At 34.5% G+C, this 18,268-nt stretch overlaps 1 protein-coding gene across 4 annotated transcripts in view; it reads right to left on the bottom strand.

Moving 5' to 3' along the window:
- ITGB3BP (integrin subunit beta 3 binding protein) overlaps nt 1-18,268 on the bottom strand; it is a 74,736-nt gene that overhangs the window by 20,630 nt on the left and 35,838 nt on the right. For 2 of the 4 annotated variants that reach the window (XM_080800653.1, XM_080800656.1), the window contains 4 exons: nt 12,424-12,493; nt 1,538-1,616; nt 1,073-1,166; nt 508-567 (listed from right to left, as the gene is read on the bottom strand). In XM_080800653.1, coding sequence (XP_080656779.1) covers nt 508-567; nt 1,073-1,166; nt 1,538-1,616; nt 12,424-12,493 — 303 coding nt within the window. The remainder of the gene's footprint in view (nt 1-507; nt 568-1,072; nt 1,167-1,537; nt 1,617-12,423; nt 12,494-18,268) is intronic. The other 2 variants (XM_080800655.1, XM_080800654.1) reach the window with 1 other exon arrangement.

The raw sequence follows: 18,268 nt of genomic DNA, 5'->3' as shown, positions 1-18,268 counted from the left end.
TTTATAGTCCATGATCATTTTGCTTACTGAGGTATGGATGTGCATGTGTTATGGGAAAACCTGCTAATTTAGTTTCCCATACTGTGAAATGCTCAGAGGCATATGAGTTCACAGTAGATCAAACATCATTAATGATCTGAAAGTTTTCAGAACACTGGTTACAAAGTAACTTTTTATGCTCTGTGTAATCCTAATTCACCATTAAAAGTTGCTATATATTAATGCTTTGTTCTCCCTATTTGTCTATATTCTCAAGAAGAACTTTTAATAAAAAGACAAAATTTAAATCTTACACTGAAAATTGTATTTCAAAAGTTATTTTAAAAGTTTAATCATCAGGGAAGTTATCTTATCAGACATGGTCTATCAAATTCAGTATAAGGTTTGCAAATGAGATTTATGATCTTTTAAAAAGATCACACTAAAAAAGGACTCATGATGACTGGTTTTCGATGATGAAATGATATGAAAGGATTTTTTTATATAAATGAAAACACAACTCTTTACCTTTGTTGGGAAGTCCTGAACTCTTCTTTTCGAACAGTTTTTGTTCTGTTACTTTTATCACTAAAAAACAAACAAAAACCCCAAAACCAAAAAAACAAAACAAAACAAAACACAAAACCCAACAACAAAAAAACTCATGTTAAGAATTAGCATGGCATATGAATAATTTCTCATCCTGGGATAACTTCATGAGAAAAAAATAATTTGAAGTAATATACACAGGTATCAAGTACAAAATGCAATACCTTATTATATCCTATATTTAAAGAATGAGCACCAGATTTTTAAAAAGTCTGGTTATCAGTTTGCAAGGCATATTCTTTTCCTTCATATTCAACAAGAATCCCTAAAGTAACATATCCTGGCAAAAGATATATATATGGCTTCTTATTCTCTAAATAATATTTCCATTACATGTTCAGTAATGCCATATATAAAAAAGTCTATCAGATTTAAATTTGGGAAAATTAGGTTTATCTCTAAAACTGAAAACATTAGCATATATATTTACATTTACAAATAAGGAATGGAGAGATACCATTGAAAACTCATGAATTTTTCTTACTTAGTTCTTTCGTTTTCTGCATTTCTCTTTGTAAGAAACATGATGCACGTGAGATACCAAGGAGATTTTCAAGCTCTCTACTGCCCTCCAAAGCCTAAAAAAAAGACATCTTAAATGAGTTAAGTTCTCTACAAATATAATATTCCTGACAAGTCTAGTGAAAATACAGTTTATGGTTTCTTTCATCTGAAAAGCTTAAACTCTATGGTGGGAAATTTAATTTTTTCTAGCAGGTCAAGTACTGCAAGCTTTAAAATGTGAAAAAGTCACATATTACTAAAATATTATGGTTAATTCATGTTCCTATAAGAAAAATTCCCATGAAAAGGAAATTAGACATATTCCCTGCAAATTCATTTCTGGATTGAATTCTCCAAGCTGGGGCTTCTTTCCTATTTTCCTTTTTCAAATGGGGTAACAGACATACGAAAAATTATATGCCTCAAAGGAAAAAAAAGCGCTAACCTTTATACTGCTTAAGTTTTGCATTATTTCCATGATTTCTTCTGATGATTTCTCAACTTTAGCTAGCAACACCATGAATCTATGAATGAAAAAAAAATTACCAAGATCAAGCATTTAAACACAGTAAGTCATTTTCACATCTTTAATTCTTTTTAAAAGATCTTAGATTCAGTTTTCTAATCCTTTTCTTTACAAAGTGGTAAAAGATGTAAATGTTCCTCCTTCATTCTTTCATCCCTTTATAAACACAACATATATTATCAGTCATCCTGCCGTTGGGGTTTTGCTTTCATTCCTACTGAACAGGGGGAGAGGATGTGAAATGGAGTTAATTGGCTTGCTCTTTTCTCCACAGTACCACTCTGAGAACCCTAATTTTACCACTCTCCTTATTTATCTTGATCTAAGTCTATGAGTCAGTGTTACCCAGTGATTTTTTTTAATAAAAAATAAGATTTATGGCTTAATAAATTTCAGTGTGGGGGTGCCTGGGTGGCTCAGTGGGTTAAGGCTCTGCCTTCGGCTCAGGTCATGATCTCGGGGTTCTGGGACTGAGCCCCACATCAGGCTCTCTGTTCAGTGGGGAGCCTGGTTCCCCCTGTCTCTCTGACTGCCTCTTTGCCTACTTGTGATCTGTCTCTCTGTGTCAAATAAATAAATAAAATCTTTTAAAAAATAAACAAATAAATAAATTTCAGTGTGATAAAGATTATAAAGGTATTCTTTTAAATTTGAAAACAAAGAAAACTTCATTTGTAATCTTACCCCCTGAACATATCGCTAGTTAGCATATTAGCGTACAGGAAAAATTCTTAGGTTTTTTTTGAAACAATTTCTATAACTTTATATCATACTTTCCTAAATATAATATTACATATATATTTTTTGCCCACATCACCCATAGGTTTATAATTTTCAAGGCTGTGTAATACTCTACCTAGTAAGCATACCAAAGATGATTTAACCATTCCCTTATTGTTCTAGTTTTAGTGTCTTTTCCAATTTTATGATCTCATAGCTGTATATAATCTATATCAGTGCAGTCTGATATAAAATGTAAGCCACATATGTAATTTAAAATTTTCCAGTAGCCACACTGAAAGAAGTAAAAAGAAACAACTGAAATTTATTTTAATAATATATTTTAATTAATATATCCGAAGTATTATCATTTCAAGTATCATCAATAAAAATTATTCATGAGCTATTTTATGCTTTTTTTCAAAATCCAGTGTGTACTTTACACTTGCAGCACACCTCATTTCGGACTAGTCACATTTCAGGTGCTCATGTGTGGCTGGCTAGTGACTACTGTTTCAGAGACCACAAATCTATACTATTGATTTTGTGAAAAGAAGCCAGAAATTTTATTTAAATGCTTTCAAAACCACATCAGTGTTATCCATTAACATTTCTGTACTATTAAAAATAAGACTAACATGATACGTTAAATTTTCATACACAATGAATATGTACAATATGCTTCATCCAAGTAAAATATATGAGGTATGCAAGCAAGGAATGGAGAAACAGCATTTATGCAAAACCTAAAACTTACGTGAGGAAAATGGAATTGCAGGTGATCTTTTTTCTTTAAAAGTTTTCCCTTATTATCATGTATTTCAATGAAGAATCACCTGTCAGAGGCCTTACTTGCTTAGTACCTGAACCTCAGTTTAAAAGATAATGTCATAAAGGAATTCCAGCTACTTCCATTGAGCTCCAAAAGTCTCCAGGAGCAAGTGGGTTTTAAGTGATTCCCACCCAGGGCTGGGAACCTCTAGCTTCCCCTAACCTTATATCAACATTACTCACTGCCTCACAGGGGCAAAGCTGGGGCAAATGAGCTATTTCACCATGAGAAGCAATGCTAAGGGCTCTTTACCTTGCACTCTTTTCCTGGGAGGACTGAAGTGGCAGTCTCTCTACACCATCTTACCCACCACACTTTACAGAACTGGTGATATACCTTGTTGACCCTTATGGAATTATGTGGGAAGAGTGGGTCCTGCAGGGCTGCCACTTGGATGACTCCAAGGGGCCTGTTAAGATAGATTAAGATGGGAATGGTGCCCCCAGGAGTTGTGCATGTAGCATCCCCAAAGGACCTGTTAATAATTCTGTTTCTCAAGTTAAAATAGTTATTGAGGGGCTCAGCTAGGCAAACTGTTTTTGACAACGTTGGAGAGCCGTATGGCCTGAGTATCAAATTACTGGGGAAACTGTTTTCAGAATATCCTTCACATGCTTGAGCTGCTTTCTCAGGGAAACTTGTCTTCACGCATGACCAGTAGACTAGTAGATAATCCATCATTCTTTTCATTTTTATTTCATTTTTTTAAATTTTATTTTAATTTAATTTTTAAGTAAACTCTATGCCTAACATGGGCCTCAAACTCAGGATCCTGAGATCAAGAGTCAAATGCTCCACTGACTGAGCCAGCCAGCCCATTTTTATTTTAATCTCCTTTCCTCTCCTCCTCCTTTTACTTCTTTCTGGAGGAAATCAACTACTCCCATCTTGATAGCAACAAGTTTCATGGAATGGGTACATACACACACACATATTTCAAATCATCACATTATACACTTTAAATATATACAAATTTGTCAATTACATTTTAATAAAGTTGAGGATAGTTACAAAAAGAACAAAAGCCCCTTAACCTTCTGCCACACACATGTCCTTCTAATCTATAATCCTGGATTTCCTACCTATTTGGATTCTTCACTCTCTGGCCTAAACTGTGAGTGCTACAGAAATCTTACAGCAGTATTGATGGTCAATATTACAAGTATATGATTTGCTGGGGCCCTGATACTGCTTAACGCTTTTACTTAATTTAATGAACATTCTTTTATTCCCCACAAACCATTGCTCAAAGCAATGGTCTAAACACAATCTCTGTTCCTCCATACTGAAATTAAACTTTTATATTCAGATTTTTGCCTTACGACTCTGTTGGTACCATATTCTCTCAAAGGCTACTCTTAGTTAATTCCATTTCTAATAATTTACATCAAAGTCACTACCTATAAGAGATGTATTTGTATATAATCTCAAGAAACCTGAAAGTTATATGTACATTACAGGGACAAAATGCTCAGGGTTTTCTTTGTCCTCTTAATATTATGCCTTATAGAGAAAAATGTAAATTGGTCACAGAACCTCTATTTATCTACTTTTTTATCTAAACTGATTATTTTGAATGATGATAGCTGGACTGTAACGATAAAATACATTGCTAAGTTTTTTTCTGAACTCTTTCTAAAGTCAAAGCATGGTACTTGCTACTTTACAAGCTCTATCTTAATCTTTAAAATAACGGTCTGTGATAAAACATTATCTATACCATTTTACAGATATGGAAACTGAAACAAATTAATTATTCAGAGTTACACAATAAGGAACACAGTCATTGTGCATTCTTTGGAATTTTCTATATATAGCACCATGTTGTCTGCAAATAGAGATAGTTTGATCTTTTGTTTTCTTTCTTCTTCCCTTCCCTCTCTCCTTCTAATTGCTCTGATTAGAATTTCCTGTAAACTGTTGAGTATTAGTGGTGAAAATGGGCATGCCCATCTTGTTATCAATCTTTGGGGGAAGGTTTTCATTCTTCCATGTCAAAAATTTTGAACAGTTGAAAGGTAAGTCTCTTGTAAATATTGGTCTCTCTTTTAGTCTTTACGTACTTACAGAACACAGGCATGACTTTATTTTCATTTTAAGTTTTTGATAACCATGTTTAACTAACTCACCCTTAGAGACTGGGTGATTTAAGAAGAAAATGATCCATAAATCCAATTCTTGTTGCATTACGGAATGCCTAAAATATAATAAACACTAACTCAGACTTAGAATTATTTTTTTCCCCCAGACTTAGAATTCTGGACAGCGGCTACCTGTCACAATTAATTGCATTCATAACAAACAAATAAAAAGCCCAGTTCTAGCATAATTCTTTATTTTTAAAAGATTTTATTTATTTATTGACAGAGAGAGAGAGAGATCACAAGTAGGCAGAGAGGAAGGAGATGGGGAGGGGAAAGCAGGCTCCCTACTGAGCAGAGAGCCCGGTGTGAGGCTCGATCCCAGGACCCCGAGATCACGACCTGAGCCAAAGGCAGAGGCTTAACCCACTAAGCCACCCAGGTGCCTCTCTACCATAATTCTTTTTTTTTTTTAATTTTATTTTATTTATTTGACAGAGAGAGAGAGAGAGAATCACAAGTAGGCAGAGCAGCAGGCAGAGAGAGAGGGAGAAGCAGGCTCCCCGCCGAGCAGAGAACCCGATGTGGGGCTCGATCCCGGACCCTGAGATCATGACCCGAGCCGAAGGCAGAGGCTTCAACCCACTGAGCCACCCAGGTGCCCCTCTACTATAATTCTTTACAATTAGAAAGGTTTTATTTGGATTAGTGTAGAAATTTTTTAAAAATCTAAAATAAATTACTTTTTATCTACAAGAGAATAAGCCAATGGCTAAAAATAACCTTTATACAACAGGAGGGACTTTTGTGGTGATGGGAATGTCCTGTATCTTGGTGGTGGTAAACCTACACATGTGATAAAGTTACACAGAACTAAGAATATACACATACACACACCAATTGAGTGCATGTAAAACTTAAAAAATCTGAATAAAAACTAGTGGACTGTGGCAATGTCAATTTTCTGGTTGTGATACTGTCCCACAGTTTTGCAAGATGTTATCATGTCAGTAAAGTGGGAAACGGGTACACATGATCTATTTTACTTCTCACAATGGCACATGAATCTACAATCTGAAAATTAAGTTTAATGGAAGTAAACCCTGCAGAAGGATAGTCACCATTACGGACGGCATTTTCATAGCAGTGACAGTAGCCAGCAGCAAACTGCCAAGAGGAAGAAAAGCTAATGGCAGTGAATTATATAATATATTTTCCTTTCAGAGTATAAAGGATATGGAACTTCACATAAAATATTAATGTGTAGGTGTTTGTTTATAAATGAGTTTTATTGACATGTCACTAACTGCTTGTTTTCTGGGGAAAATTTTTTAAGCCTAGAATAAGGAACTATATTTTCCTGTTGGAAGAATTCTTATGTTTAAAACTTGCCAAATTGATTAACAGGGTGTCATTTTAGGACATATACATAATTGAAAAACAAAAAGTGTAAAATAGTATATGTTGTATGCCATCTTCGTATAAAAAGGGAAATCAGAAAAAAGAAATGAAACAACTCAATTTTATAAAAATAAACGTAAGAAAGGTAAAGCAGAAATTAATGAATTTGGTTACCTACAGGGACTAGATAGAAAGAATGGGGCAGCGAGTGACACTTCTCTGAATATACTTTTTTGTAAAGTTTTGGCTTTTGGAACCATGTTAGTGTTTTACATCATTAAAAAAATTAAATCAGGGGCTCCTGGATGGTTCAGTCGTTAAGTGTCTGCCTTTGGCTCAGGTCATGATCACAGGGTCCTGGGATGGAGCCCTGCATCAGGCTCCCTGCTCAGCAGGAAGCCTGCTTCTCCCTCTCCCACTTTCCCTGCTCATATTCCCTCTCTTGCTGTGTCTCTGTCAAATAAATAAAATCTTAAAAAAAAATTAAATCAAAAAGGATGAGAGAAAAAAAGATTAAAATTGAATACAAATAGAAACAAGAGAACCTAACTACTTCAAGTGAATAACTAATTCTTCAAAGAACTAATCCAAGTAATGTGGAGAAAATGGAACCATTTTTACATTGTTGATGGGAATATAAACTGGGGCAGCCACTGCAGAAAACAGCATGGAGGTCCCTCAGAAAGTTAAAAATAGAACTACCCTACTATCCAGCAATCACACCACTGGGTATTTACCCCCCCCCCCAAATAAAAAAACACCTCTATGATTACTGCAGCACTATTTACAATAGCCAAATTATGAAAGCAGCCCAAGTGTCCATCAATTGATGAACTGGGTAAAGAAGATGTGATACACACACACACACACACACACACACACACACACACAGGAATATTATTCAGCCATAAAAAAGAATGAAATCTTGCCATTTGCAACAACATGAATGAAGTCAGGTAGGGAGTATAATGCTAAGCAATAGAATTAGAGAAAGACATACTGTATGATTTCACTCATACCTGGAATTTAAGAAATAAATGAACAAAGAAGACAAACCAATAAGCAGATTCTTTTTTTAAAATGTTTTAAAGATTTTTAAAAATTTTGTTTGTCAAAAAAAAAAGTAAATAAAATTTTGTTTGTTAGAGAAAGCACTAGGGAGCACAAGCTGGGGGAATGGCACGCAGAGGGAGAAGCAGGTTCCCCACTGAGCAAGGAGCCTGACTTGGAACTAGATCCCAAGACCCTGGGATCATGACCTGAGCCAAAGGCAGATGCTTAACTGACTGAGCCACCCAAGCATTCCCCAAGAAACAGATTCTTTTTTTTTTTTTTAAGATTTTATTTATTTGACAGAGAGAGATCACAAGTAGGAAGAGAGGCAAGCAGAGAGAGGAGGAAGCACCCTGACGAGCAGAGAGCCCAATGTGGGACTCGATCCCAGGACCCTGAGATCATGACCTGAGCTGAAGTCAGAGGCTTAACCCACTGAGCCACCCAGGCGCCCTAAGAAATAGATGCTTAGTGACAGAGAACAAATTGATGGTTACCAGAGGGGAGCTTTGTGTGTGTGGGGGAGAATGGGTGAAATGGGTGATGAGGATTAAAGTGTACAATTATCATGCTGAATACTGAGTAAGGTTTCGAATTGTTGAATCACTATATTTTACACCTGAAACTAATATAGCGCTGTTAACTACACTGGAATTAAAATAGAAAACAATATTAAAAGGGAACTAATCCACATAGCTCTGAACATAGTAATTTATCTATATACTATCAAATTAAAGACAAAAAAGACTGCAAACAAATCTTGAATGCTTTGCAAGCTGGTTTTTAATAGCACTATGAGTGCAGGAATTCTGAAACTATTTTGTGTTCGTGTAAGATTAAGCAAATATGAAAATATATTGCTGCTATTAGGAGCCAAAGATCTACTGTCTCTGAGAAAGACTGCAAACGTGGAAAGGGGGAAGCTAGGAAAAACCCTTTATCACTATAAACCCATGAATTTTAAAAAGGCCGACTAACAGAAGGAATGATGGAGTTAGAAAATCACCACTGTATAACCACTTCAGTACTATTTGACTTTGTAGGGTTCCCATAGTAGGTGCGCATCATTTAATTCTTTGAAGGGCTCAATAGAACAAAAAGTGGAGGAAGGGAGGATTGGTTCCCAGCCTGTTTATTTTTTTAAATTGTTTTATTTTTAAAATTTCTTTTATTTTTTAGAGAGAGAGCAAGAGAGCAAGCATGGAGGGGAGGGGTAGGAGGAGAGGGAAAGAGTGAATCTCAAGCAGGCTCCATGGCCAGCATGAGGCTCTATCTCATGACCCTGAGAACATCACCTGAACTGAAATGAAGAGTTGGACCCTAAAGGCACTGAGCCACCCAGGCAACTCACCCTACTTGCCTGTTTGAATTGGGACATTGCTCTTCTGCTCTTAAACTAGGATTTACACCATCAGTTTCCCTGGTTGTCAGGCCTCTGGACTTAAACTTGAATTACGCCACTGGCTTTCTTGGGTCTCCAGCTTGCGGATGGTAGATGGTAGGACTTAGCCTCTCTAATTGCATGAGCCAATTCTTCACAATCAATCTATCTCTATATATGCAAATATACATATATATATGTGTATATATATATATGTATATACATACACACACACACATATATATAAACTCATCATCAGTATTTTTAAATTATTTTTTTAAAGATTACTTATTTTAGAGAGAGAGAACATGTGTGCGTGTGCAAGTGGGGGGAAGGGCAAAGGTAGAGGGAGAGAGAGAATCTCCAGCAGACTCCCTGCTGAGCACAGAGCCCAATGGGCCTGATCCCACAACTGTGAGATTATAACCTGAGCTGAAATCAAGAGTTGGATGCTTAACCAACTGAGCCACCAAGGCACCCAATACATTTTAATTATTAATAACAATTACATCAATGCCATTTTATTATCATTAACTATTATATTTTATTAATACTATATTATTATTATATTATTACATATATATGTTTCTGCACTTGGTTCTGTTTCTCTGGACAACCCTAACTTACACAATTTCCAAAACAAAATATAAAATGCTATATTGGGGTGCCTGAGTGGCTCAGTTGTTAGGTGTCTGCCTTTGGCTCAGGTCATGTTCCCAGAGTCCCGGGATCAAGCCCCATATTGGACTCCCTGCTTGGCAGGAAGCCTGCTTCTCCCTCTCCAGCTCCCCTGTGCTTGTGCTCCCTCTCTCACTCTATCATAAATAAATAAAATCTAAAAATAAATAAAAAAATAAAATGTTATATCATTTAAAACTGATGTATAGATGTGAAATGTTCAATTTAATTTCAGGTTTTCAAAAACCAAGGCTTTAGAATGGGTTTACAAGATAATAAAAGAAATCCAAACAAATGGAACAAATGAAGAACTCATTATTAAAGCTAGTAAAATGGCTTTATTGACTGGGATTGACTCATTATATAATGAGTGCAAAAAAAAAAAAAAATCAGCAAGCCTATTTTTATCTTTTGTAAAATATCCTGGCTTGTCCTTAAGTTCACTAATTCTAATATCATGTCATGGAATGATACACATAAGTAATAGGAATCTTTAGAAATAAATATTAAGAGAAATTAAATAAATACAGGCAAATTCCCAAGTGAACCATAACAAGGGTTCTTGTTCCCTTGCTACTTGAAAGCTCACTGCTACAAGAGCTATTGTTAAAAATCTGGCACCGTAAGCAAATCGATGGGTTCAGAAGAATAAGGAAGGGATAAAACTATAAAAAGCTAGAATACCGTAAGGGGAGCTGATTGGGCGGAAAGCAAGGGTAAGTTTTGCTTGTTTATGTGGTATTCTGTTGTCCAAAAAAATTTCCTCCTTCACTGCCTACTTTTATTTCTAAGTTTGTTATACTTCATATAATTATATCAGAAATTCATTTGGTTTAGCAGGTATCTGCTTTCATTTTATTTAATTTTTAAAACTTAAATTCAATTAATTAACATATAATATATTATTAGTTTCAGAGACAGAGTTCATTGATTCATCAGTTTACATAACACCCAGGTATGTGCTTTCAAATATAAAATCATACGTTTCAAAAATTGTTACTTGCCACTTGCTCTCACTGTATATCCTTTTGTAAAATTTCTTTTTCTGTGTGTATACATTGCCAATTAAAAAATACATTAAATAAGTTAAACAAAAAGAGAATTCTTTCCCTTTTTTGGGAAAGATTTTTTATTTTTTTTTTTTAGGGAGAGCGTCAGTGGGAGGAGAAGCAAATCTGAAGGAGCCTCCATGCTGAATGGAGCTTGATGCAGGGCTCAGTCTCATGACCCCGAGATCATGACCTAAGCTGAAACCAGGAGTTGGATGTTTAACCAACTGAGCCACCTGGGAACCCAAAGAATGCTTTCCTCTTAATATCTGGTTGTAACTGGTTTCACTGAGGGAATGGGAACTTTGCTAGGGGAAGGAAGGAGTAGTAATTTACAACAAAAATACTTGTGGGACAGGGAAAATGAAAATATTTGGAGCTGGGGGAGCGTGGCTAGGAAAAGCATCTAGTAAAACCAAATAAAGGAGATATGATGGTAGATGTAGGAGATGCCAAACACTTCTCTTTGTCCTTGTCGTACTCTAAATGGCATTCAATTTTTGTATATTTTACTCTAGACTAGTACTGATTAATACTATATTTCAGCTACATTATGAAAAAAAAATAGACTTCTGGGGTCATAACCACTAGTTACAACACTATTTATATGGAAAATGCATTCTGAATTCCACTCAAATGAGTAAAAAATTTTTGAAACATAACTTATAACCTATTTCTAAGTTTGGAAAGGTATATTAACTTACAACATAAAGCCATAAGCTCCCAATTTCTTCGTTTTTACCCACCCATCATATTGTGTGGCATAATGACAATATAGGTGAAAGGGTCAATGAGCTGAACATATGAACTACTTTGAAAATTTAACCCCCTCTTCTGGTTAATTCAATTTTCCAGCCTCAGTAGATAGATATAACTATTCTTCCTAGAATATATAGGAGAAGTAGATTTTTGTAAATACTATCTTCATTCAAGGCAGCATTGGCTGGCCAGTATGAAAATAGTTGGGTGCTGGGATGTAAGCATGCTGGGCTCCTCTGGATCACTTACTGTGCTGGCTTCATTCACTGTGTTCCTCGCTCTTGAACCAGCTATTTGTTAGGCACTATGTTACCAGACGAGGGATTACTTTTCCATCCATATAAAATCTGAAAAGGTTGTTTTTCCCCAGATTTATCTTAAGCTGGTCTCTTATTCATGGACTGGGAAGCTGTGCTCAATGAGTATTAAAATTAAGATCTCATAGGGGCACCTGAGTGGCTCAGTCAGTTGAGTGTCCAACTCTTGGTTTTCTCTTAGGTCATGATTTCACGGTCCTGAAATTGAGCCCTGCATGGGCCCTGCACTCAGTGGGGAGTTTGCTTGAGATTCTCTCTTTCCCTCTCCCACTCCACTCACCCCACTTGCACTCTCTCTTTCTCTCAAATGAAGAAATATTTTTAAAAAGTTACGATATCACATATCATGATCACATGAACCCTTCAAAATGCATCACAAAATATTTTACTTCTTTAAAAAAGAATATATCGACTCAGGTATAAACTATTTTTTAATTTTTGTAAATAAGTTATTTCTCTTAAATTATTACTTTAAGAAATATGACTCTTTTCTTTCAAGACATGTATTTATTATTTCAAAAATAATAAACTTACTCATCATTGTCCTTTGTTGTAGATTCCTTCCTTTTGGTTAAACTGAGGTGACTCAATTTTTTCCTCTTTCCTATATACATACAGTAAAAAGAAGAACTTAAAGTTAAGTTAAATTTTAAATAGAATTTAGATCACCAAACTTTAGATAGAGAATAAAAAGGTAGACAAATGAAAGATAAGTAAAGAAAAAGTATCCTAGAATTTGTTATAGAAAAGAAAAATCACTATTATGAATAATTTTTCAATAGCTATTTTTAAAAATTTCCCAATATCCCAATATTTTATTTATGATGACTTTACGTAGAAAAAACCCAATCTTTATAGATAAAGGATACTTTCATCAGTTATTTTAATAAATAATATCATCTTAAAGTTTCCAGTTTGTATTATTTCACTCCTTTTTTTTGCCTCAAAGTTAACAGTGGGTTGGTGATTTTTGTTTTTTAAAGATTTTATCTGTTGATTTGACAGAGAGAGAGATCACAAGTAGGCAGAGAGGCAGGCAGAGAGAGAGGGAGAAGCAGGCTCCCCACTAAGCAGAGAGCCCAATGCATGGCTTGATCCCAGGACCCTGGGATCATGACCTGAGCCAAAGGCAGAGGCTTAACCCACTGAGCTACCCAGGCGCCCCGGTTGGTGATATTTATATCTACAAAACAGTAAGTTTCTAGTGATGTCAGAGTAAAATAAATTTGATAAATGTGCCTGACTTTAGAAACATATTGAAAAAATGCATAATGATTTACTAAATTCTTGGAAAGATCCTGTATGTGGGGTTGAAAGGTAAATTTGATTTTACAGCCTAGTAGAATATGATGTTTGCACTTATTAGTGGTCAAGTAGATAATTGTTTTATGAGTTCTCCATTTAGTTGTTGGTTCTACTGTACTTCATGGTACAGCATAACATATACTTCAAACATATTTGACGTATAACAAGTATTTGAGGGCATATTAGCAAAAAAATTCTTAATATCTTACATACACTGGCCTTTAATAAATGTTTATTGAGTGAATAAGCAAGCAAATGAATGAATAATCGAAACTTTTTACTACTAATGAAAAGAAGTCCAAAGAAATCATTTTTTAAATGTATAGTTGGTGACAACCTCCTTACACTACGTATTTTTTTTTTAAAGATTTTATTTATTTATTTGACAGACAGAGATCACAAGTAGGCAGAGAGGCAGGCAGAGAGAGAGGAGGAAGCAGGCTCCTTGCGGAGCAGAGAGCCCAATGTGGGGCTCGATCCCAGGACCCTGGGATCATGACCCGAGCTGAAGGCAGAGGCTTTAACCCACTGAGCCACTCAGGTGCCCCTACACTACGTATTTTTATGTTGTTCCATTTGTTCAATAACACAGGAACTATTACTTAACTCAATGTCCTTATTCTTCACAAAGGAAAAACAGGTGAAATAAATTTTATTATTTCATTTAACCCAACATACTCAAAATACTACAATTTTGACACATAATAATATAAAATTATTAGTGAGATCATTCATATTCTCTTTTTCACACTGTCTTTGATACATGGTATATATTTTATGCTTATAGCACATCTCAGTGCAGATGAGCCACAATCCAAATGCTCTGTGTCTACATGAATTGGAAAGTATAGCTCCATGTACTACTGCAGGAGGGTCCGATACTTCTAGATGAAATAACACGAAGGCAATTTCTTTAAATTTTCAAAAGTAATTTATTAACATATTAACGTACTGTCTGGAACAGACTTCCCAATGCTGGTTTACACTTTTTCCTTCACTTAATTTTTCTTTTTTTAACAGAAGCTGTTTTGTTGTTTGCTTTTTTTTTTTTTAAGAATTTTTAATTTATTATTTATTATATTATAATTTCTTTTATTAATATATTTATATTATAATATTATTTATTTATTTATTATTTATTTATTTGACAGAGAGAGAAATCACAAGTAGGCAGAGAGGCAGACAAAGAGAGACTGGGAAGCAGGCTCCCTGCTGAGCAGAAAGCCTGATGCAGGCCTCGATCCCAGGACCCTGAGACCATGACCTGAGCCGAAGGCAGAGGCTTAATCCACTGAGCCACCCAGGCACCCTTTTCCTTCACTTAATTTTTATCCCATTATTCTTACTTGCTCCTATTACTAGGGGAAAAGCTTATTTAATGTATATTTTCTATTCTTTGATATTTATAATTTCACTGAGTAAGTTGGTTCAGAAACTGATGAACAATAATTTCCCTCATTGTTACTTTAGATCTCATGGATTCTCTCAAAAAAAAAAAAAAAAACCCAAAACTGTATCATAACTAAATTAACTCAAAATAGTCTTTAATTCTAAAAAGAGAAAAAGTTATGATTTAGAGATCTTCCTAAAGTACTGGTTATCTCTCTCGTTTTAACTTTTCATTATTTGACTTGTCTCTATCCTTAAATTCCAAATAGTAAGAGTTTATTTAACAAAGCATTAAAGGGAAAAACAGTAACAATATTTTATTTATGACTTTAGAGAACTCTTGAGGAAAAAAATCTGTTAAAGTCCATCTTTCTTAAAAAAAAAAAAATGAAGCTGGATTTGAAATCCCATGATACACATTAAACCTTATTTTCAGAAAATCTTTGCCTAAAGGTTAATACTAATTTCCTGAATTTTGTACTATGCTATCTGCATTCAATAAAGGTCCACAATTAAATATTAAAATTACTTTGTTCCTTTAACTTGTAATTAATTTTCACATTTTAGCACCACCAGTCAATATAGTAAGGTGAGAAATAGTAAAAGAATGCTTTATTTGAATTTTCACCAGGTGTTCAATGCCTGCTGAAACATTTTTATTATAGTAAGGGGATTAGATCTCTTATTCTATAAAAATAATCAATAGCATTAATCTCAATCTTCTTATAGAAGGACTTACATTTCTAATATACTTTTCCAATTGCTAAATAGGAGGAGTTTTAATATCTCTAAGAATAACACTTGGATCAGTTAGCAGAGACTATTCGGACTCCAATATATTATTAAGAGTATTCCAGTTACTGGGGTTCCTTAGTGGCCCAGTCGGTTATAGCATCTGACTCTTGATTTTGGTTCACGTCATGAATTCAGGGTTGTGAGATCCAGCCCTGCACTGAGCTCTGTGACTTGGGATTCTCTCACTCCCTCTCCCTCTCCACCCCCCTAAAAAAAGAAGAAAAAAGAAAGAGTATTCCAGTTACTAATAATTGCTTTCTTTATTTCATTTCATTCTATTAGCAATTAACATACAGTAAACAGCTGCAGATTCTATATGGACTTTTTCTTGCTAGGTTATATATAACAAATACTTGTGAATGTGATTTCCTTTAAAGACAGTTTCATAAAACACTGGTGAATTATGTACCATCGCTGAATCTGGGCTACATTCAAAATTGTATTTGGGGGCACCTGGGTGGCTCAGTAAGCCTCTGCCTTTGACCCAGGTCATGGTCTCAGGGTCCCTGGATCCAGCCCTGCATCAGGCTCTCTGCTCAGCAGGGAGCCTGCTTCCCACGCCCCCCGCCCCTCGCTCTGCCTGCCTGTCTACCTACTTGTGATCTCTGTCTGTCAAATAAATAAAATCTTAAAAAAAAACCAAAACTACCCTTTAACAAACAAACCAACCAAAATTGTATTTGGACTTTCCGGTAAGGCTCAGGGAGCCCCTTCTCTAACTAATGAAGATAATTTTCAACAGATCGTGATGTTTAGAAATACAATCAATGATGTTAATGGTAATAGCTAACACTTAAATAGTATTTGTAGGACCAGGCACTGTTTTAAATGTTACATATATAAACTAATCTGCAAAACTCTGCATTGGTCACTCTTATTTCCATTTTACAGGTGAGGAAACAGAGGCACAGAATAGCCACATATCTTATCCAAGGCTCTAAAACTAGTAAGTGGCAGAGTTAGGATCTAAGTCCAACACCCAACCTACTGAGCGACTCAGGCACCCCGAAATCACGTTATTCTTTTAATTAACCAAATTATTACTATTAAACAAGAGTGGAGAGCAAAGAACTGCTTTAGAGGATCAATTTATGAAAAATAACAATGTTAATGGTTCCTTTTTTAAAATTCAAAATACCTTTATTGAGTCCCATGGAAGAAATGTAATATTCTTAAAATATTACCTATATTATTGAACAGAAAGTTATCAATGAGAAAATTAGAATTGCTTTTTAGCTACTAAAACATTAATATTTGAGAAGCAGAATGGTAAGTTTTAAAATCTTTCATCCAAATTAGATTGTGGACCACATTAAGAAGCATTTGTCTCATATATCTCAAACTGCTCATCATATATTTAAGCTGATAGTAATTTATCAGCTCCTTTGAAATACATATTGTTCCTTTTCCCACTTAAAAAGAAATCAGTCTTGCCAGAAGTCTACCATTTGATTAGTCTTTTCAAAGAAACTGCTTTTGATTTTGTTGCTTTTCTTTATCACTGCCTTGTTTTCTATTTAACACTTTATTTGTATTTAATACTTTTTATCTTTTACTATTTCCTTTCTTGTATTTCTTGGGGTTCATTCTATTCTTTTTCCATCCTTCTGAGTTAAATGCTTGGCTTATTAGTTTTCAATCATTCTTCCTTCCTAAATATATGCATTTATAAGTATAAAATTTCCACTAAGGACTGTTTTAGTATAATGCAGTATTTAGGTTAAAGTTTTCCTCTAAGTTTTTATTGTCATCATCATGCAATTCTAAATATTTTATATATTTCATTATGATTTTTCCGAACAATGAATTCTTTAGAAGGTTCTAGGTTTCCAAACACATGGGCTAAAATTTTTAGAGGGCTGCCTTTTTATTATTGATTCCTAACTACACAAAATTTTGGTCAGAGAATGTGACAGCAATTTTAGTATTTTGCGACTCCAGACTGGTTATATTTTTGTAAAAGTTTTAGGTTCATGCTTCATCATGTGTTGGGTATTACACTTGTTTGACCACAGCTCATTAGATCACACTTGCTAGCTATGTTCAAACTGTTTATACCCTTCCTAAGTTTTATTTATTTCATCAGTTTCTGAAGGAGGTACTTTAAAATTTACTATAATTAGGGATTTGTGAGTCTCTCCTTGTACTCCTGTCCTATTTCATTATGTTTTGTTTTTGTTTTAGATGCACATACTTTCAGGAAACTTTTTCTAGTAGTGACTCTTCCTTTCTCTCACTATGAATAGATTCATATATCTTCAATAAAGCTTTTTTTGTCTTCAAGTCTATTTTTGTCTACATTAATATTCTTACAACAGCTATTAATTTTTTAAAGTTAATATTTGCTTTTTTTCTATCCCTTTACATTTAATCATCCTATGTCTTTAAGCCTAAACAATAATGATATTAATAAAAACAGAGTATGTATTGAAAACTTACTACATGCCAGGCCATGTTCTGAGTGCTTTTTGTATATTACTTTATTTAATTCTCACAACAATCCTGAGGTAGAAACTATTTTTTCCCCATTTTTACAGGCAAGTAAATAAAACACACACACACACACACGCACAATTATAAAGTCAGTTAACAGATATTCTTCTGCTCCCTAAAAATTATAAGAATCTTAAAACACTTTAGCTTTTTTTGCTCCCTCATCAGTATTCCATGCTATTATAGTCTATTATTTGTTTTTAACCCCATCTTAAATTGTTTGTCTTTTTTTCTATAGCCAGCAGAATTTGTAGTCACATTTTTGTATTTGGATTTATAATTAAATTTGCCAACATGTTTGCTAATTTATTTTCTTACCATTGCTCTTTGCATTCCATTCCTTTACCTGAGGCTCAGTTTACTTCTACAAGTACAGTTTACTTCTACAAGTAGATTT

This window comes from Martes martes, assembly GCF_963455335.1.
Source record: "Martes martes genome assembly, chromosome: 4".
NCBI lineage: Eukaryota > Metazoa > Chordata > Mammalia > Carnivora > Mustelidae > Martes > Martes martes.
The sequence above is the reverse complement of the archived record's forward strand: the minus strand, read 5'-3'. Positions and strand labels throughout refer to the sequence as shown.